The following is a 21,690-nucleotide window of genomic DNA, read 5'->3' on the forward strand; positions in this document are numbered from 1 at the left end:
GTTGAAAGAGTTGAAGAGTAAACTTGAAGACTTACTCGAGAAAAAGTTTATTCGTCCTAGTGTGTCGCCGTGGGGTGCACCTGTGCTATTGGTCAAGAAGAAAGAAGGTTCTATGAGATTATGTGTTGATTATGGACAACTGAATAAAGTGACGATTAAGAACAAGTATCCACTTCCGAGGATTGACGATCTGATGGATCAGCTGGTTGGAGCTTGTGTGTTTAGCAAAATTGATTTGAGGTCTGGGTATCATCAGATTCGTGTAAAGGCTGAGGATATTCAGAAGACTGCTTTTAGGACAAGGTACGGTCACTACGAGTACTCCGTGATGCCTTTTGGGGTGACAAATGCACCTGGTGTATTTATGGAGTATATGAATAGAATCTTTCATGATTATCTGGATAAGTTTGTAGTTGTGTTCATCGATGATATATTGATTTATTCCCAGGGCGAAGAGGATCATGCAGAGCATTTGAAGGTTGTGTTATCGGTGTTGAAAGAGAGGAAGTTGTTTGCTAAACTCTCTAAATGTGAATTTTGGTTGAGTGAAGTAAGTTTTCTTGGACATGTGATTTTGAGCGGTGGGATTTCTGTGGATCCTACGAAGATCGAAGCTGCATCTCAGTGGGAAGCTCCTAAGTCTGTTGCTGAGATTCGAAGTTTCCTTGGTTTGGCTGGTTATTATAGGAAGTTCATTGAGGGATTTTCTAAGTTGTCGTTACCGTTGACGCAGTTGACTAGGAAGGGTCAAGCTTTCATTTGGACTTCGCAGTGTGAAGCGAATTTTCAAGAGCTTAAGAGAAGATTGACTACGGCTCCTATTTTGATTTTACCGGATCCGTTAGAAACCTTCGTTGTGTATTGCGATGCTTCTTTGTTGGGTTTGGGAGGTGTTCTGATGCAAAAAGGGCAAGTGGTAGCTTATGCTTCAAGGCAACTCAAAGTTCATGAGAAGAATTATCCGACGCATGATTTAGAGTTTGTCGCCGTTGTGTTTGTGTTGAAGCTTTGGAGACATTACTTGTTTGGATCGAGGTTTGATGTGTTTAGTGATCACAAGAGTTTGAAGTACTTGTTCGATCAGAAAGAATTGAATATGAGGCAAAGGAGATGGTTGGAATTCTTGAAGGATTATGATTTTGGTTTGAATTATCATCCTGGGAAGGCGAATGTTGTAGCCGATGCATTGAGTAGGAAGTCATTGCATATGTCTATGTTGATGATGCGAGAGTTTGAATTGTTGGAGCAATTTAGGGATTTGAGTTTGGTTTGTGAAGCAACGTCTTCGTGTGTTAAGCTTGGGATGTTGAAGCTTACGTCTGACATTCTTGACGAGATTAGAGAAGGTCAGAGGTCAGATTTGAAGTTAGTCGATGTTATGACATTGATTAACCAAGGTAAAGGTGGTGACTTTCGGATTGATGAGAATGGTATCATGAGGTGTCGTGATCGAGTCTGTGTTCCGGATGGTATGGATTTGAGAAAGAGGATTCTTGAGGAAGGGCTTAGAAGTGGTCTGAGTATTCATCCTGGTGCTACTAAGATGTATCAAGACTTGAGGAAGATGTTTTGGTGGCAAGGTATGAAGAAGGATGTAGCGGAATTTGTGTATTCATGTTTGACTTGTCAAAAGTCAAAGATTGAACATCAAAAGTCGTCTGGTTTGATGCAATCGTTATCTATTCCCGAGTGGAAGTGGGATAATATCTCTATGGATTTTGTTTCGGGCTTACCAAGAACATCGAGTAATTGTGAGGCGATTTGGGTCGTGGTGGACAGACTGACGAAGTGTGCTCATTTTATTCCGATGAGAATGGATTATTCGATGGAGAGTCTTGCTAAGTTGTACGTCGAGAGGATTGTGTGTTTGCATGGTATACCGTCGAGTATTGTTTCGGATAGAGATCCGAGGTTCACTTCGAGATTTTGGGAAGGTTTGCAAAGTGCTTTGGGTACGAAGTTGCGTTTGAGTTCAGCATATCATCCGCAAACTGATGGTCAAACGGAGAGGACTATTCAGTCACTTGAAGATCTTTTGAGGTCTTGTGTTTTGGAACAAGGAGGAAATTGGGATAGTTTCTTGCCTTTAATCGAGTTTACATATAATAACAGTTTCCATTCGAGTATTGGAATGACACCGTTTGAGGCCCTTTATGGCAGAAGGTGTAGAACTCCTTTATGTTGGTACGAATCGGGAGAGAGTGCTGTGGTTGGACCCGAGTTGATTCAAGAGACTACAGATAAGATTAAGATGATTCAAGGGAAGATGAAGGCTTCTCAGAGTCGTCAAAAGAGTTATCATGATAAGAGGAGGAAAGCTCTTGAGTTTGAGAAAGACGAGCATGTGTTTCTTCGAGTTACGCCAATAACGGGTGTTGGTAGAGCTTTGAAGTCGCGTAAGTTGACGCCGCGTTTCATTGGTCCTTATCAGATTTCCGAGAGGATAGGTGAAGTGGCATATCGGATTGCATTACCACCATCACTTTCTAATCTTCATGATGTATTCCATGTGTCTCAATTGAGGAAGTACATTGCGGATCCATCGCATGTTGTTCCATTAGATGATGTGCAAGTACGGGATAATTTGACGGTTGATACATCACCTGTGCGGATTGAAGATCGAGAAGTGAAGAAGCTTCGTGGTAAGGAGATTGCTTTGGTAAAAGTGATATGGGGCAGAGTCGCCAATGGAAATATTACGTGGGAACTCGAGGATAAGATGAGGGAATCATATCCGGAGTTGTTTGTTTGAGGTAAATTTTCGAGGACGAAAATCTTTTAAGTGGGGGAGAGTTGTAACAACCCATTTTTTTAGTATTGAATTATTATACTATTATTATTATAATTTTAATTTAATTATGTGGAGTGTTAATTAATTAATTGGTCTATTAATTCATTATCTAGTGGATATGAGAAATAATTAAATAATTGAATTAATTAATTAACTTGGTGTGCATAGTGAGTGGTTAATTATTTGAATTTAAATAGAGGTACTTAAATATTAGGTATTTTGGGCCTAGTGATTAAATTAGATGATTTAAGCCCAACTAGAATACTATTACAAATAGTAAGAGTGAAAGAAGTGAGAATTAGAATTCACTTGAGCACTGAAGGCAATAGAGAAAGAGGAGAGGAAAAGTAAAGAAGAGCTAGGGTTTCCATCAGATTGACAAGGTAAGGGGGGAAATCCTTATTATTATGGGTTAGTATGATTGGGTCAATGGGTAGGAACATGTTTTAGGTTGAAATCCTTAATTGGCATGGTTTGGAATTATTAGGTCTTGATAAATACTCTTGAATTGTGATGATTAAATTATGCTAAAACTGTGAATGAATATATATTTGGATGAGTCATAATTTTCTGAACGTGTAGCTTTTTACGGAATCGAAATCGGAGGTTCGGAAGTCCTCCAACGATGAAAAATGCGAAGGAAATCTGCATTCTGTTTCGTGTTAGCGCAGGAACAGCATTCTGTTTTGCGTTAACCGGTTAACCCAGGGCGTTAACCGGTTAACACTGTTGCGATATTGAAAAATTACATTCTGTCTTGCGTTAACCGGTTAACCCAGGGCGTTAACCGGTTAACACTGTTAAAAATTGCCAAGAAGCGCATTCTGTTTTACGTTAACCGATTAACCATATGCGTTAACCGGTTAACACTGTTTGAAAAGTGAAAAATTGATATTTAAATGTTGTGTGCGTTTTGGAATGAAATTTATGTGTACATGTTTGATGATTGGCCTATATTGGTGAATAATATATTGTACGAATGTGTATGTATACCAGTACTGATTTGTGAATGATTTATGGTTATGGATGTGTATATGTAATCGTAATTGATGTGTTGTGATGAATGTGTATATGTACCAATTGTGAGTCATGGTGATATGTGGGATGTTAAGACGGTATATAGATGGTCTTAATTGCATATGTGTTGGTATGTGTGCATTCATTCATAGCATGGTTGACTTCATTGTGGAAGTGGTTAAGCGGTGATCCTTCATTGGAAACAGACGTAGCAGACGTTAATCCTTAATTGGGATTAGGCGTAGTATTTAAGCGGTGATCCTTCATTGGAAACAGACGTAGAAGACGTTAATCCTTAATTGGGATTAGGCGTAGTATTAAGCGGTGATCCTTCATTGGAAACAGACGTAGGGCTTTGGTCTTGTCCGGATCGGAAGCGTGGCTTGGATTCTAGATATTGAATCGGAAAGCGGTGAAACTTTGAGTTCACATTGAGGTACCACATGCATGGAGTCACATTGTCTTGCATGGAGTCGTCTATAGTTATGTGATCATTGAATGCATGTATTGATGTGGATGCGATGTACGTTTGAAATATGTGAGATGATTGTTGGTTAATATTATTGACGTGATTATACCAAGTGTGATGAATTCTTAAATTGTGTTTTAATTCATTGTGCCTTATTATGCTATTTCATAATGATTTGAATTCTAACCCTTTCTGTTTGAATGTTACCTTTTCATGGGTATCGCGCAGATACTACAGAGTAGTTTTGCTGGAGTAGGTGGACGGTAGCTCGCTCAAGATTAGCTGGAGAGTTTCCGTATTTAGTTTGAAATTAGGTAATGAGTCAATGCTCTGGTCATGTAACACTGGGTAGATTAGTGGTATTGAACTCGTGTCTTAATTGGATATGTTTTATGTCATTACTTGTTTATTTTAATTTGAAGTGATTATTGAGAGATGATCATGGTATGGGACATGGATCATTTTCATGAAATACATGGGTATTCTTTATTTTCCGCTGCGAACGCATATGTTTGAATATTCATGATAATTGAGAGGTGTTATTTTGAATGACCAGGTGTATTGTTGGTTTTTGAAAGTTTTAAATTTCGAAAACGTCGATGTGACGCCCTTTTCTTTATATGCGTGCTTATTTACTCTGATTATATGCTAAATAATTTGGGGTAGAAAAAGGGGTGTTACAATCTACAATTTTGTTGTTTGAATGGATGAACCCATTGCCTACGTACCATCACAAAGGTAGGATCAAAACCTCGTAGTTCGGGATAAAAATTTCAAAGAAAAGATTGGTGAATTGATTTGATCAAAAGCCTTAAGGTCTTTTGCTATCAAAGGGAGAACACTCAACCTAAACCAACAATCCACCATGTGAGGAGAGCTTCAACATACTAGTGAGGGATCCACCCTATAATAAGTATGGAAGACTTATAGTCCAATCACTAAGGATAAGGTGAGGTTTACATCAACCACTATGATAACTCAAACCTATGGCTAATGTTTATGAAAAAGGTTTTAACAAAGGTGATCATTGGAACCACAAAAATCACTTGAAGTGAGTTGAATTTACAAATTAGAAGTATTCACACAATGAGGTCAAGGTATGAATTAGAGTTCATTTACAATGAGTATTAGTGAAAAGAGTTTGAACAAATCAAAGGCATATGGCCTAGGTTTCTAATTTTGAAAAAAGAAAATGTCAATGTTTGCACAAAATGAGTTTGGCTTGGGTTAGAGTGGAGAGATGAAAAGAAGGGCTAATCCTAAACATGCAAAGAGGAGAGAAGATAATAAACCCCTTGGAGTTCCTTTCTTGAGATCATAAAGATGATCCAAGATGCTCCTTTCCTTTGGACTTAGCAGGCAACAAGTAATTACTCAAGCAATCAAACAAGTATTCCATCAAGCTCCTAGGATCTCCATTTGGTTTGTCTCTTAACTTGGATGCTCATGACAATGGTCTTTCTAACTAGCTCAAGTTTGGAATCCCTATCACACAAGAACAAACAATCAAAAAGTTCACAATGCAATAAGAGGAATGGACAAGGAGAGTTTAATTTAGGGGTCCTTTCAAGTCAACATTAAGATGTAAGCATTCTAAAGGCATGAGGCCTAGTTGCTCTTCAACAAATTTAGCATTCTAAAGGCATGAGGCCTAGTTGCTCTTCAACAAATTTAGCATTCTAAAGGCATGAGGCCTAGTTGCTCTTGAACTCCATTAAGCATATGTGGGGTCCTAATTCTAAGTCCTTTCTCCTTTTTTCATTGGGTTCACACAAACAAAGACAAAACAAGCACACGACAATAGTATATTTACACAATAATGCAGTCAAGTGAGCAAAAGGCAAATGGCATAAACATAAACATGAGCTCAAATGAGCAAAGGGAAAAGACAATATGAATAAATGAGCAAGAAATTTAATTTCATTAAAGTAAATGGCAAGAATTATATGCTTGAATTAAAAGTTAGTAATTAGTAGTTAGTGTTACTGTTCCATAAGGCAATTTAGCGCTATGTTAAGCAATCGTAAGTGGACTAATGTAGTAGTCACACCTATCTGAGGCCGGTCAATAAAACTATAGGCAAATAAACACAAGTTAGAGACCATGACTAGTAAGCCAAGCTCCTACAACTTTCCATGCCAAAAGAAAAGAAGAATGACCTTGTATGGATTTCAGGTTCTTTGCTTGACCAAGAAGCAACCTATCTTGGACACAAAGCAATTCAATTGATCTTTAATCAAGTTGAATTTGATTTGGATGAAAGAAGATTAAACTCCTCATATGTCAAGGATAACCACAAATCATTAACTCATTGATCAAAAGAAAAAGAAGAAGATGAAGAAGGAAATGAAATGTACCAAATGAAAATTCAAATGACATAACCAAAACAAAATGATCAAATGTGAATGGAATCAACATCAATCAATGGTAAACAAAAGTGAAATGAAGATTAGAAGTCAAGAAGGGTCAAACCTATTTTTGGTATTTTTTGGAATTAAAATAATACATAAAATAAAATGAAAAAATCATGGTCAAACTTCAAATCCAATTCAAATCAACTTGGATAAGTCCAATTGGGTCATCATAAGTCTAACATGGTCAAACTAGGTTTGACAAATTTTCTCAACATTTTTTGAAAACAGAAACTATTTTTAAACAATTAAAAATGAAGAAAAATAATACAAATGAATTAAAATCTCAAATAAATCTCAAATCAATTAAGAAATTGATGAGAATATTTTTCATAGACTTATCATCATCCACATGTCTTAAGAAAATATTTTTGGCATTTTTGAATATCAAAAAGTATTTAAAATGAATTAAAAACAATCAAAAACAAAATAATTCACAAAAGATATTAAATGGAATCACAAAAATAATTAAAAATCAGATTATGAAACTAGAATTTAAGAGAAAATTTTTGCAATTGGTCCCATATTTTTGTGATTCTAAATAAAAGAGTTATGAATTTTTGAAAATAAAAAGAATTAAAGAAAATAAAACAGAGTTTAATAAAAGCTGGAAAATCCACAGCGCTTGGATCAACATTCATTAATTGACGTGGCTAATCCTAAGGCTCTCAGGCGCGCGCTCATCATGTTCATTAGTCAACAGCACCACACCACGTATTAAAAAGAGTCAAACAAAAGCATGGCCAGGATTAGATCATAGCACTTTGATCCAATGGCCAAAGAGCTTCCACATAAGGGACGGTGGTGGAAACAACCGTCTTCTCCGGTGAGCAAGTAAAAACTGGCCACCAGTTGCAGGTTTTGCAACCTCAACCAAAGCACACGATCCTTATACCAAATTAAAGCTAGGGTGGTGTACATCACCCCTGTAACCTTAGATTTCACTCAAGATCCCTATGGAAGGAGAAATTTGAGGTTGAAAATCTAGGTGTTCAATCTAAAGTTCATCAATTCACAAAATTAAAGCCACCATTGGCTTGCCTCTCACACGAGGACTTCAGAAAACCAAACCAACACAAGCAATGCACAATATATGGTAAGTTTCGAAGCAAAACAGTTCAGATGTAAACCTTTGAAGTGTAGCTTTGATGAACACGATCCACTCCAACTCTTGATTGCAGCTTGATCTTGAAGTGATGATGATGCAAGGCTTAGGAATTGGAAGCTAAAGATCAACCAAGGAAGTTGAAATTCAAGCTTGAAAAGAGAAGTGAAAATTCAAAATTCCTTTGGAGTGAGGTTAGGATTCAATTCCAGCAGGGTTTCAGGCGCCTTCAGGTTGAGAATTCAATGAAGCAAGCATCCTATTTATAGATGAAAGTGCAAGGCAAGGGAATGGAACTCGTGTGCATGAGAATTGGGTCCTCCATGCATGGGCCTGTACAGGCGCATGTGAGGCCCAAAAGCTGATGCAAATGAATGCTGAACACAAACCAAGTTGAATTGGACGTGTGATTTGAATGGCATTTGCTTGTGTATCAAGATTTCATGTGATTTCGATATTTGGACCTAACTGTTCCCTTCTTTGAAAGTCATACATAACAAATTAAAAAATAGGCATGTAAGTAATGGTTGGAAAGGTCTTGACATAAGGAACAAAATCTATGTTGGACAAAAATCCATTTGGAGTTTGGAAAATTGTGAAAACTGGCCATGAAGCTCAAGGTTCAAAACATGTGTTTGAAATATTTTGCCAAAAGTGACCAACTTCAAGCCCTTCTGTTTCAATGATGAAAGCCTCAAATGGAAAAACCTCCAACTTCAAAGTTGTAGAACTTTTCAATACAATCAACTTGGACTTAAAGTTTGCATCATTTAGATTTTTTATGAGAAATATACGGGCACTTAAAGTTGGACTTTTTCAAGATTCAATGGTTTTGGTCCAAAGTGACCTATAATGTTTTGTATTATCACATGTATTTATTTTAGGATTATGAAATTTTGTCCAACATAAAATTTTAATTATACATCTCAAAAATTCCAATTCAATTGGTCTCACCTCAAAATAATAAAAAATGAAGGAGTTAGGTCCTTGGGAAGTTGACCCAAAATTAGGGTTTCAGTCAAAAAGACCTATAACATTTTGAAATGAATGATGACCTTCCAAGTTTAAAATGAATTTTTGATGAACATGAAAGTTTTTAATATGGTTCTTAAGAACATTTTTTCTCTTGGGGTTATCTTAATTTTACAAACACATCAAAAGTTAGGTCTTAGTGGATTTCAAAATAGTTAGATGATTTGGCTGGTCAACTTCTCAAGTCCAAACTTCAAATCTTGATGAATGAATGATTGAGGACACTCACATAAACTCATATATGCATCAAATGATTAATGAAATAACTTCTATTGATTTATTTTATCATAGGTTGAGGTTGCTTCATGAGCAAGGCACAGTCAATGCACAGTTGAATTAGGGTTTCCTTGGAACACAAGCCTCAAACCCTTTGGTTTATCTTGATAAAATTGGAAAATTGAGATACTTGGGGATACATATATGATGATTGAGAGCTTTGGGGACCATTTTCATGTTTTCTTTCATCTTCATTTGGCCACTTCAATGGGCATAGGGGCCTCCTAGGAGCCTTGGATCACATGACTGCTTAATCTTCAAAACAAAACAAGTTAGTGACCTATTTTTGTGCCTTTGGTTAGTAAACAAAATAAGAAAAGCAATAATATACAATTCAAGCATGCTTGGTGGTCTCAAACCACTCACACAAGTCCCAACCCTAGGGTAAGGAGCCAAGATGTTATGATCCTTTTAGGCAAATGCAATGAGAAATGATATGATCCCATGAGGGATCTTAGGGTCAAAATTAGGGTCTTACAGATGCCCCTATTTAAGGTCATTCTAGCCGGAGATATGAAGGTTAAAATCTTCATCTCGACGTGGTAGAATGAGCTTAAATAATAACAAAGAGACGAACTTTGTCCCTAAGAGACCTCATGAGGCAAATGTATGTATGCAAAAGTTAATACTCTGTGGGGATATATGGCCACAAAGGAAAAAGAAATCACGAGAAACTGAAAATCCATGAGAGTGCATGAGATATATTATCTATTACCGTCAGAACGTAGATAGCATACTCGCATGGAAGATTATCCACAACCGGTTACTGGGTTAATAAAGGATAAATCGACCGAAAAGAAAGGACATCGGGATACCGGCTACTGGGTATAAAATAATGACCGATCCAAAGGAGAAACGATCATTACCAAACAAGAGTAAATGAAAGATGACTCGCGGGGGATACATCGACAAAAGCAATGATCCGGGAGATATATCACCGGTTACTGGGTGGTATACTCAAACAATGAAGGAATATCAATACCGAATATTGGATAAAGATAACCAACAAAGAGGGGATTACATCTACCGTTTACTGGGTAGAAAACCACAGAAGTAGGACTTACAACTACCGGTTACTGGGTAGAAGGCCACAGAAGATCCGCTAGGGAGAGAATGAACAATTACTGTTTACTGAGTAATTGATCACCTGAACCACATGGAACTGCAGGGGAAATAACAAGAAAGGAGTCAATCTAGGAACAAACCAGAGAGACGCGATGAAACAAGACTCAACCCAATGAGGATATAACTTGGGGGAGTAATTCCATCCCAATACATATTTTGGGAGGAAACTAAAATAATAATCGTCCACGAGGACATAACTCAGTGGGGAATGATGAAAGAAAGATAAACACTCTTTGCCTAAGGGTTGACTCTATATGGAGAGATCAGACACAAACATCTGCTTGGAAGAACATTTCACCAATAGCAGGAGATAACAAGCAAAGATATATGGTAAAAGATGCAACATGAATATCTGAATGCTATGATTATGCATATATATGTGTGGTTTATGTGTGATTAATGCTGACTAACAGACATATTTAACACAAACAGGTCTAAGAATCAATGGACAGACATCCGGTATAACATCTCAAAAGAGAAGGCCAGGCCCACAGGAGAAATCCAATCTGGTGGGGATCATCAAATACCAGGAAACACAGACTGCTGCTAGGGGAACAAGCAGGGTCGCTGGGGATCAGAGACCGCTGTTGGGGATGAGCAAAGGTCACAACTACCAAATGCTGGAGATCCTCCAACAATTCTCATGAACAAACAGAGATGCGGATAAGATCAGTCGCCGAAAAATCTACTGGGGATCTCATCAGGAGATGACGTGAAATTCTGTGGGGAACAACCACCAAATAGAAACACATCAACCAAACATTCTCTTCTAACGGCTGAAGAAGCACCTCTGCCACCGAGAGAAGGAACAAATCAATCCGCTGGGGAGAGAAACAACACATCTTCAAACATCAGACTGGGATCAGAAAACGTCTCAGCTGGGGAAGCCACAGAGTCACCGCCAGGGACTTGCTGCTGACTAGGCAAAGGATCCATCATAGAAGAAACTCTACTGGGGAGTTCAACACGGATAATGTGAAATTATGCGGGGAACAACCACCAAACAGAAATTCCAAACTTCTCACCTGCTGGGAAGACAATCTCATCCAAAGGGGAAGAACCACCGTTACACTGGAGAAGGAAATAAGCATTTTCAACACCAACTCTGCTTAGAGAAAGCCTTCAAATAAGGAGGGGAAACAAATTATCATGCTCTGATCAGGCAACTCCACTAGGGAAGGCTAAAGGCGATCCAACTAGGGAGAGTCTATTGTGAGCAAACCTACCGGAAATGAGTTATAGGAAAACCCACCGGGGAGAAACTGTAAGCTAAACTGCTCGAGGATTTCCACTCATGCTGGGAATTCCTGCTCGCTCTGTGGGAGATTTCCAATTACGATGAGGGAAGACCAACTTCCTCGAAAGTAGATAGCATATCAACTTTTATCAATGTATAAGGGATTTTAGGTCAGTCAACACAAGGGGATGGAGGTATACACATCTCCCGAAAGATCAAGGCCAAAACTCCAGACTTTCTGCGGACTTGATGATGTATCACCCTTCTCCGCGCTTGCTGAGGAGACAACCTAAAAGATGATGAAGAGAAAACAAATATGCTAGGAATATGAACAAATGTCTTACCCTTTTGGAGATCATACCATCCTTGGAAGAGCACTGAGGACATTCCATTTATCCTTTCAGTCATTGTGAATGTTCACTTTGTTTAAAAACAGTTTATATAAGACTTTATTTAAAACAATGATACTTATCAAACAAAACATGCAAACATTTGTTAAGCAGAAACAAATAAGAGTGTCAAGATTTGGATAAAGGCTCAAATTTATTTGATAGAATGGTAGTCCGCAAATGGCGGGATTCCATGGATCTTTACAAATTTTAAATTGGTGATATATATTGGAAAAATGGCTACATTAAACATAATGACCATTTCTCCACCAACTCTGAATCCAATGTATTTGAAGCTTTAGTTGACAATGACTGAGCGAGAATCCTTGACAGACGACAGTTGTGGACCAAAGTCTTATCAAGATGTAGTTACTTGCCAAATCCCTAATTTTTGCCTAGATTACCCCAGGGTGAGGTACTCAATCTAGCGGGATATATATTCATTATTTTTTATGTCTCTAACTTTTGCCTGGACCGCCCTTTCGGGTTTTCAATCCACCGAGACACTCATTTTTTCCTAAGCCACCCTTTAGGGTTTTCAACTTAGCGAGCTATTCTGTTTTTATTTTAGGCGAAGTATTTCTTGACTGCATCTGAATTCACAGGACGAGTGAAATCCTCCCCATCCATAGTTGTAAGTATCAAAGCACCGCCTGAAAAGGCTCTATTAACAACATATGGACCTTCATAGTTTGGAGTCCACTTGCCCTTGGAATCGGGCGCAAAAGACAAAACTTTCTTGAGCACGAGGTCACCGTCTCGAAACACACGAGGCCTGACCTTCTTATCAAAGGCTTTCGTCATCCTTTGTTGATATAACTGACCATGGCACATGGCAGTTAATCTCTTCTCTTCATTCAAATTCAATTGGTCATAACGACTCTGAACCCATTCAGCCTCAGTCAACTTGGCCTACATCAAGACTCTCATTGATGGGATCTCAACCTCCACGGGGAGCACAACCTCCATGCCGTATACAAGAGAGAAAGGGGTTGCCCCTGTTAAAGTGCGGACAGATGTATGATAGCCGTGCAAGGCAAATGGTAGCATCTCATGCCAATCTTTGTACGTAACAACCATCTTCTGAATAATCTTCTTGATGTTCTTGTTAGCAGCTTCAACAACCCCATTCATCTTGGGTCTATAGGGAGAAGAGTTATGATGTGCAATCTTGAACTCGCTAGACATCTCTTTCATCATCTTGTTGTTCAAGTTAGATCCATTATTATTAATGATCTGATCTGGCACACTATATCGGCATATGAGTTGATTCTTGATAAACTTCACAACCACCTGCCTGGTCCCGTTTGCATACGTTGCCGCTTCAACCCACTCGGTGAAGTAATAAATAGCCACGAGAATAAAATAGTGACCGTTCGACGCCTTTGGCTCTATCATGCCAATCATGTCAATTCCCCACATGCAGAAAGGCCTTGGTGATGAAATAACATTCAGAAGTGTCGGGGGAATATGAATCTTATCCGCATAAATCTGACACTTATGGCATTTCTTCACATATTTGCAACAGTCAGACTCTATTGTCAGCCAAAAGTAGCCTGCTCTCAACATCTTCTTCGCCATGGCATGTCCATTGGAATGAGTACCAAATGAACCTTCATGGACTTCATTCATCAACAGGTCTGCTTCGTGTCTATCCACGCATCTGAGCAGAACCATGTCAAAATTCCTTTTGTAAAGCACATCGCCGTTGAGGTAGAAACTTCCAGAGAATCTCCTCAAGGTCTTCTTATCTTTAACAGATGCCCCAGGCGGGTAAATCTGACTCTGAAGAAAACATTTGATGTCATAATACCATGGCTTATCATCTTTCACTTCTTCAACTGCAAATACATGAGCTGGTCTATCCAAGCGCATCACGGTAATATTGGGGACTTTGTTCCAGAATTTCACCATAATCATCGAAGCAAGCGTAGCAAGAGCATCTGCCATCCGATTCTCATCTCGAGGAATATGATGGAAGTAAACCTTGGTAAAGAAAGTTGAAATCCTCCTCGCATAATCTCTGTATGGGATGAGGCCAGGATGATTCGTCTCCCATTCACCCTTAATCTGATTAACAACAAGGGCCGAATCACCATATACATCAAGATTCTTGATCCTAAGATCAATACACTCTTCCAATCCCATAATACAGGCCTCATACTCTGCCATATTATTCGTGCATTTGAAAGTTAGCCTTGCTGTAAAAGGAAAATTTGTGCCCTGAGGAGTAATAATCACTGCCCCAATACCATTTCCATATTGATTAACAGCACCATCGAACACCATGCCCCATCGGGAACCAAGCTCTGGCCCTTCATCGAGCGTAGGCTCATTGTAATCTTTCATCTTCAAATACAGAATCTCCTCATCTGGGAAGTCGTACTGAACAGACTGATAATCCTCAAATGGTTGATGTGCCAAGCGGTCAGCCAAGATACTACCTTTAATAGCTTCTTGAGCTCGATACTCAATGTCATACTCAGACAACAACATCTGCCAACGGGCAATCCTCCTAGTTAAAGCAGGCTTCTCAAAGATATACTTGATCGGATCCATTTTGGATATCAACCAAGTCGTATGATTCAACATATACTGGTGTAAGACCCCAATTTTGTCCCTAAGATCCCTCATGGCATCATATCATATCCTTGCATTGCCTCAAGGATCATTGGACACCTTGCTTCCTTCCCTGTGGGTGGGTTATCTTTTTGAGAGTGATTCTTGATCACCAAGCACTGCTTGCATTTGTATGTCATTGCTTTTCTTTTAATCACTAACCAAAAGTACAAAAATATGTCATCTAACCTTTGTCTTGCAAATGAAGCAATAACAGGTCAAGGCAATTAAAGGCATTCATTGAGCAATAGATGGTGGTCATTCTTGAGATTTGAACCCCACAATCAGTCACAAGAGTTCATATGAGCTATGATGACATGTTGAAGCAAAATCCCAAGTGGTAGAGGCTTGAATTTCATCAGAACATCTTCAGGTCATCTGAAGACCTAGAAAGTCAACTGCAAAGTCAACTGTGGATTTGGAGGTGGGAAATGATTGGAAATACTTCATTCATGTTCAAACAAGTCTCATTTGACATTTCAAACACTCACATTGAAGAATTTGAAGTCCAGTCAAAAATTTCCCAAAATGGAAAGTGACCCATAATTTGAGATTTCCAAAAATGGAAGGGTTTTGGACCAACTTCAACTCAATCTTACATCATCAAAAAAGCTTCAAATGAAATTTGGTGGAACATGAAAGTTGTAGATCTTTCTCTCCCATTTCCAAAATGTCCAAGATCATGGATTTATGATGTGTGGTTGAGAAGATATGATCCAATCATTGCCAAATATGCATGGGACTTCAAATGGCCATATCTTTTGATTCAAAGCTCCAAAATGAGTGGTTCTTTTTGCAATATTCTCCTCTTGACCTCTAATTTCCAAATCATGCATCACATTACATAAAATCTCATCACATGATCACTTGCTATTCCATGTCTTTTTGGAGGGAAATTGCAAAATTCAAAAATGGTGCATTGTATGGACTTTTTACCATTGCCATTGGGTTTAAAAGAGGATTTTAAGTGAGAATGATCAAGGAGATGGCACTGTTCACGTGCAATTAGCTCATGCACCATGCATTTTGAGAATTTTGCAAAACACCTTATTTCACTTAACCAAATTAATTATGGATTAACAAGTAGATTAAGAAGGCATATATATACTCTAATCCTAACAGAATTGGGGGAGGTTAATCATTTTTTCACATTTCAAGATCCAAATTCTCTCTCCCTCCAAATTTTTCTCTCATTCATAATTCAAATTTTTTCCAAAGAACCTTGCAATTTTACTTCATATACTTGTTGCCTAGCTTTGATTCTGTACAGATCAAGTGTTGAATTGGTGAATTCGTGCAAGAATCAAGTGGTGGAAGTTCATGAAGTTGAAAATGGAGTTTCTGTTTTGAGCTAGATCCAGCACCATTTAAGCTTCAATTGCTCCATCAAACTTCATTTCAAGCATTGTAGAGTGGATTTGGATACTTCAAAGCTGTGGATCGTGTGAATTCAAAGGTTCTGCTCTTCAAGAGGTCATAATTCGAACCTTTTAATTTTGAAATCCATGTATATATTATTGTAGATCTTGTTCTCCTGGTAATTCTGGTGAAAGAATCGTGTGATTTGATGCCTTATTGACTGAGTTAGGGTTGATTCAAGTTTTATGCATGAACTTTCTCTTGCTCGATTCTCTCTTGATATGTAGAATCAGGCTTAGCTCTTGTTTGATCTATGATCTCCATGAAAAATGCTGTATGTTGATGTATTCATTTGGAATTTCTGGAAATTTTTTCTGGAAAACGCATGAAGATTGCTACTGTTCATCTTCTTCCTCATGAAGAAGATGAAGTTCATGATTTGGCAACTGTTTTGCTGGATTAGCCACGGTTCTCTAGTTTTGCATGCGTGGCCTAGGGTTTATTATGTATTGGTCCACGCATTTGCATTGTTGGCATGTTAATTGGCTCACGTTTGTGCTGACCGAGCCACATCAGCGTTGACATGCCATGCCGTTTAATGAAATGGTGCGTTTCATGTCAAACGCGCGCCTCATTTCAAATCCATACCGGATTCGATTCCTGGCTGGCTCATATTTTCAAAATGCTTCATCAGTTTTATGCCTTACCTCCATTTTCTACATACCATGCTTCTTTTATTTTTTTATTTTTCTATCAACTTAGAAAAATCATAACTAATTGAAAAATGCATCAATTCATCTCCAATTTTTTGCTACTTGTTCCTTGGTTTATCTAGGTTTTTATCATGATGATTTCCAAAATTGTGCATGGCTGGATTTTTTGTGGTGCTAGGTTATGTGATCATGTATCCATTTGTGACCTTGCCTTGCTTATCTTGTCATGAAATGCTTGTTTTTAATCCAATGAACTTGAAATTTTGCATGTTGATTCTAGACACATTGATGGACCTTTTGGTTTTGGTTTGACATTTTCCCATTTACCATTTCTGTTTTATGCTTGTGTTTGCTTGGTGTGACAATTTGTGTCACACCTTTGATTGTCCAACTTGTGCAATATAATTTCCATGCCAAATGATCTTTGATGCTTCTGATTTTTTGTATGTTGATCATGTTAGATATCTTGATTGCTCATGATTTTTTCCAGATTTATTTGAATCATTTTTTGTTTTGATTTGAATTTTTCATTCATGATGATCACATATGAGCTTTGAAATTGCCTTTGACTTCTTTTGATCATGAAATGCTTTTGCTTAATGATTTTGAGGTGAGCCTTTTTAGGATATGTCAATATGTGTTTGAAGTTGCAATGTGTTGAATTTCAGCTCCTGTTTTGAATTTTTTCTTCATCTTTGACCCTAGGCTTTGACCTAGTGGTTTGTTGCTTACATGTGAGCTTTGATTTCAGGTTTAAGCATCCAAGTTCCATAGTTGATGATGCTTCATCATGTGAATATTGATGTTTGCAATTGATTGCTAACATTTGTGTGTTTTGTAGGTTGATGCTAACTCATTTGAGTTTGCCTTTTGGCTTACACATTTTGTACATTGGGATTGTCTGTTGCTTATTGACTGTTGTCTGTTTGTCTGAGTCTTGCACTGATTTGTTTAGTTGTTTCCACAGGTACCTAAGTTGCTTTAAGTTCATTTGAACTTTGCTTTGCTTGGTTGCTTAACCACTTAGGTATAATCCCTAAAATTCATGTAGTCTGGAAGACCTGTCATGTTACTTTGGCAGGCACTTGTCTGAAGCCCTCCTTAAGAGGCAATGTTTGTGCTTATTTAATTTTGTGCCAAGCAGGTAAAGTCCTCTTAAAAGGCAATTGGCAGATAAAAGAGATGTGTAATCCATCTCCTGCTACTCAATGTGTCATTCACCTTGCTCATACCATGTGTTGATGCATTGTGAATAAGAACCCAAGATCTTATAGAGTCAATCATTTGTGGAGAAGAGTTCCTACTTTCTGAACTCCCACACTTTCCATTGATCAAAGCTCTCCCTGACCAGGGATAAGAGCTATGAGGCACACCCCTCATCTCCATTTCATCTGCTTCACCCTAACTCTCAATGTTAGGGTTAAGAGCTCAAAACACCCCATTCCAGTTGGCTGTAAAGCCTAACCCTGCTTGAGCCTATTGATTGTGTATAGTGTGTGCTAATTGACTTGTTTGTTTGCTTACTTGTCCACTTGTGCATAGTTGCTTATGTATGCCTTTGTGCATGTATCTTCATTACTTGTATATCATTTCATAATCATTGTTCATTACTTTGTGACCTTTTATTTTGTCCATGGAGGAGTCAAGCATAAGTCCATTGATTGGCAGTTGTTTCCTGTGATATGGTAGGAGACTAGTATAAGTCCATATATTGGCATCTGGTATCCATGTTTTGTTTGTTTTAGGAGACTAGTATAAGTCCATTGATTGGCATCTGGTATCCATGTTTTCTTTGCTTTGTGAGACTAGTATAAGTCCATTGATTGGCATCTGGTATCCATGTTTTGTTTGTTTTAGGAGACTAGTATAAGTCCATTGATTGGCATCTGGTATCCTTGTTCCTTCGTTTTGTGAGACTAGTATAAGTCCATAGATTGGCATCTGGTATCCATCTTGTTCTATTTGCTTATTGCTTTGTGTTGCCTATTCCAAAGGAATCACTTGAATCATCTACATATGATCTCAAGAGGTGAACACCTAAGAAGTTTTACTTCCTCACCCTCCCACCTTTTGTGTCTTTAAACCTCCATTTACATGTTAACCCAAAACCAAAAAAACTATTGTGCAAACATTTTCATCTGTTTTTCAAATTAGAAACCTAGGCCCTAAGCCTCTGATTTTCAAACTCCATTTTCACAATACTTCTTTTGAATTGAATTCTAATCATACTTTGACTTCATTTTTGTGAATACTCCAAACTGGTTAATTTCACTCACTCAATTGCTTTGGTGGCCCAAGTCCACTTCTTAATCAAGTTTTCATACATTAGCCATAGATCTCAATTATCTTAGTGGTTGTTGTGAATCTCGCCTTTTGTCCTTAGTGATCGAATCGTAAGACTTCCATACTGAAAACAGGGTTAACCCCTCTAGTATGTCGAAGCTATTCTCACATGGTGGATTTGTTGTTGATATAGGTTGAGTTTTCTCCCGTGGATAATGAAAGACCTTAGGGCTTTTGTTTAAAATCAATCCACTCACTTACTTTTGGAAATCTTTTAGCCGAACTACGGCGTTTTGATCCTTACCTTCCATGGAAAGGTACGTAGGCAACGGGTTCATCCGTTCAAACACAAAAATAATAACTTGTATATTCTTTTCTCATCCCTTCAATCATGTTTGCGCAATAAATATTTCATAAACAAATAACATTTCGTACAACAAGTTGTGAAAAGGGCTCCCTAGGAGTACCTAGGACGTTTTGGGTGCCTAACACCTTCCCATTGCATAATTAACCCCTTACCCAGATCTCTGATCTTTTCATTAGTTTTCTATGTGTAAAACTTCTCAGGCTTTTGTTCGCTTTTTAGCCATTCCTTTGGATAAATAAAAGTGTGGTGGCGACTCTATCTTTGTATGCTTTGCTTTTGGTTTAATCAATAAATCATAAAGTGACGAATACACCGCTACAGAAAAGTGGCGACTCTGCTGGGGATTTCGATTTCCTTGGTGGTTTTGCCTACTTTTCACCCTTGTTGTATGATATTGTTTATTTGTTATATGACATATTTTTGTACAATTTGGGATTACTGTATTGATTGTAATGCTTGAATTGCTTGATATACAATTGCTGTTTGCTTGGTGATCTCTGTGAGATGAGTTCTATACCCGAACTCGAGTGCACCTTAGGATAGGAGAATGGCATAGGCTCGTCGACTTGTGTGGAGTTATTCCTTAGCAAGTTGACTTGCGAGTCCATTCACTTGGTGGAGGTCATGTTGGATTAATAATGTCACACAAGTTATTTGTGGTTAGGCATTATTCTTTCAACATGAGCCTTAGAAGCCAAGGACCTTAGTTTACCAAGCCCATCTTGGCCTATTTTTAGGACGTTGTGCGGAAGTTGTTCAGATGTAAGATCTGATGCGATTGTTACGCGATACTACACTCATAAGAGTCTCTCTTGAGAATATTTTTTGAATACGAGTATTCGTTCCTCCGATAATATTCGAAAGATGGGATGATGACTATGGGAACCTCTTGTAGAACATGTTCGGCAGGTTTAAACCCTAGTACACTCCCTTTGGGTGGTTCTTAACCAAGACTCCATACTCGTGACTCTCAACAAACCCGTGATTCATGGTTGAGTCGTTCAGACATCCTTAATATCAATGGAACTTGGGTGTCGATAAGGTGAAAACCATAATCCACCAAAATGGATGATTGATATTAAGGATGATTGAGCCGGTTCATGCATCGTTAATATCAATGGAACTTGGGTGTTGATAAGGTGTAAACCATAATCCACCAAAATGGATGATTGATATTAAGGATACTATGAGCTTTCCCATGACCTTTGTCTGGTGTGATTTGCTTGATCCTTGAGTGTGATTGTTGCATTCATACATTCATGCATTCATCTGCATTCATGTCATCAGAAAAATGAGAAAATTTTCAAGGAACTTAAAGGGTTTATTTGCAAAATTTTCAGACATGGAAAGACAAAAAAGGCATACAAAGAAGTACAGCTTTCAACAGCCCGATCTGAAAGAGTTAAGGAATTTGACATCTTATGTATTAGATCCCTTGGGTTTCAAAGCTCGTTATGGGAAGCTTCTGCCTCTGTTGACTACTCAGGTTGATGAAGGGTTGATGAGTACTTTGGCGCAGTTCTATGATCCTCTGTATCATTGCTTCTCTTTTCCGGACTTTCAGCTGTTGCCTACGCTTGAGGAGTATGCTCATCTTGTGGGTATTCCTATTCTGGATCAAGTGCCGTTCAGTGGCTTGGAGAGTATTCCGACTTCTCGAGAGATCGCAGACTTGTTGCACATAGATGAATCCCTGATTGAAGCGCATATGACCACCAAAGGTGGAATTCAGGGTCTTCCTTCTGATTTCCTCATCGCTCAAGCTACCGTTTATGGGAAGGCCATGAGTGAGGATGCCTTTGAGGCCATATTCGTGCTGCTCATCTATGGATTGGTATTGTTCCTCAACATCGACAAATTTGTGGATGTGAACGCCATTAGGATCTTTTCTGTTCTTAATCCCGTTCCTACTCTGTTGGGAGATACCTATTTCTCTTTGCATCTGAGGAATGCAAAGGGTGGAGGAGCTATTGTGTGCTGTTTGCCTCTGTTGTATAAGTGGTTTATTTCTCACTTATCGCAGACGGTCGCTTTCAAGGAGAACAAGGGATGTCTACGGTGGTCTACGAGACTTATGTCTCTCACTAATGACGATATCTCTTGGTATGATCGCGTGTATGATACAGTTCAGATCATTGATTATTGTGGTGAATTCCCTAATGTGCCTCTTCTTGGTACATGTGGTGGGATCAGCTACAACCCTATCTTAGCACGTCGTCAGCTTGGGTTCCCCCTAAAGGATAAACCTCATAACATTCTGTTAGAAGGTGTGTTCTTTCAGGAGGGTAAAGATCCCCAAGGCCTGAAAGCCAGGATAGTCCGCGCTTGGCGCAAGATTCACAAGAAGGGTAGAAGTGAATTGGGTCCGAAGAACTGCATTGCTTTGGAGCCGTACACGACTTGGGTCAGGCAGAGAGCATCAGAGTATCTCATGCCTTATGATTATCCGAGACCTACACCTCTGGATGTGGCTGGGCCTTCAACCCTCCCTAACCAA

General features: G+C 38.5%; 1 protein-coding gene across 1 annotated transcript; it reads left to right on the plus strand.

Annotated features, from left to right (window-relative positions):
• Positions 1 to 1,936: 1,936 nt before the first annotated feature.
• Positions 1,937 to 2,752, plus strand: LOC127115713 (uncharacterized). Its single transcript, XM_051047182.1, has one exon. It carries the CDS (start codon positions 2,132 to 2,134, stop codon positions 2,750 to 2,752), a length of 621 nt encoding a protein of 206 aa, XP_050903139.1. The 5' UTR covers positions 1,937 to 2,131.
• Positions 2,753 to 21,690: the final 18,938 nt, after the last annotated feature.

This window comes from Lathyrus oleraceus, chromosome 1 (assembly GCF_024323335.1).
Source record: "Lathyrus oleraceus cultivar Zhongwan6 chromosome 1, CAAS_Psat_ZW6_1.0, whole genome shotgun sequence".
Classification (NCBI taxonomy): domain Eukaryota; kingdom Viridiplantae; phylum Streptophyta; class Magnoliopsida; order Fabales; family Fabaceae; genus Lathyrus; species Lathyrus oleraceus.

Excerpts from the sequence above, each read along its gene's own strand:
- LOC127115713 (XM_051047182.1), top strand. The coding sequence starts at position 2,132 with ATGACACCGTTTGAGGCCCTTTATGGCAGAAGGTGTAGAACTCCTTTA.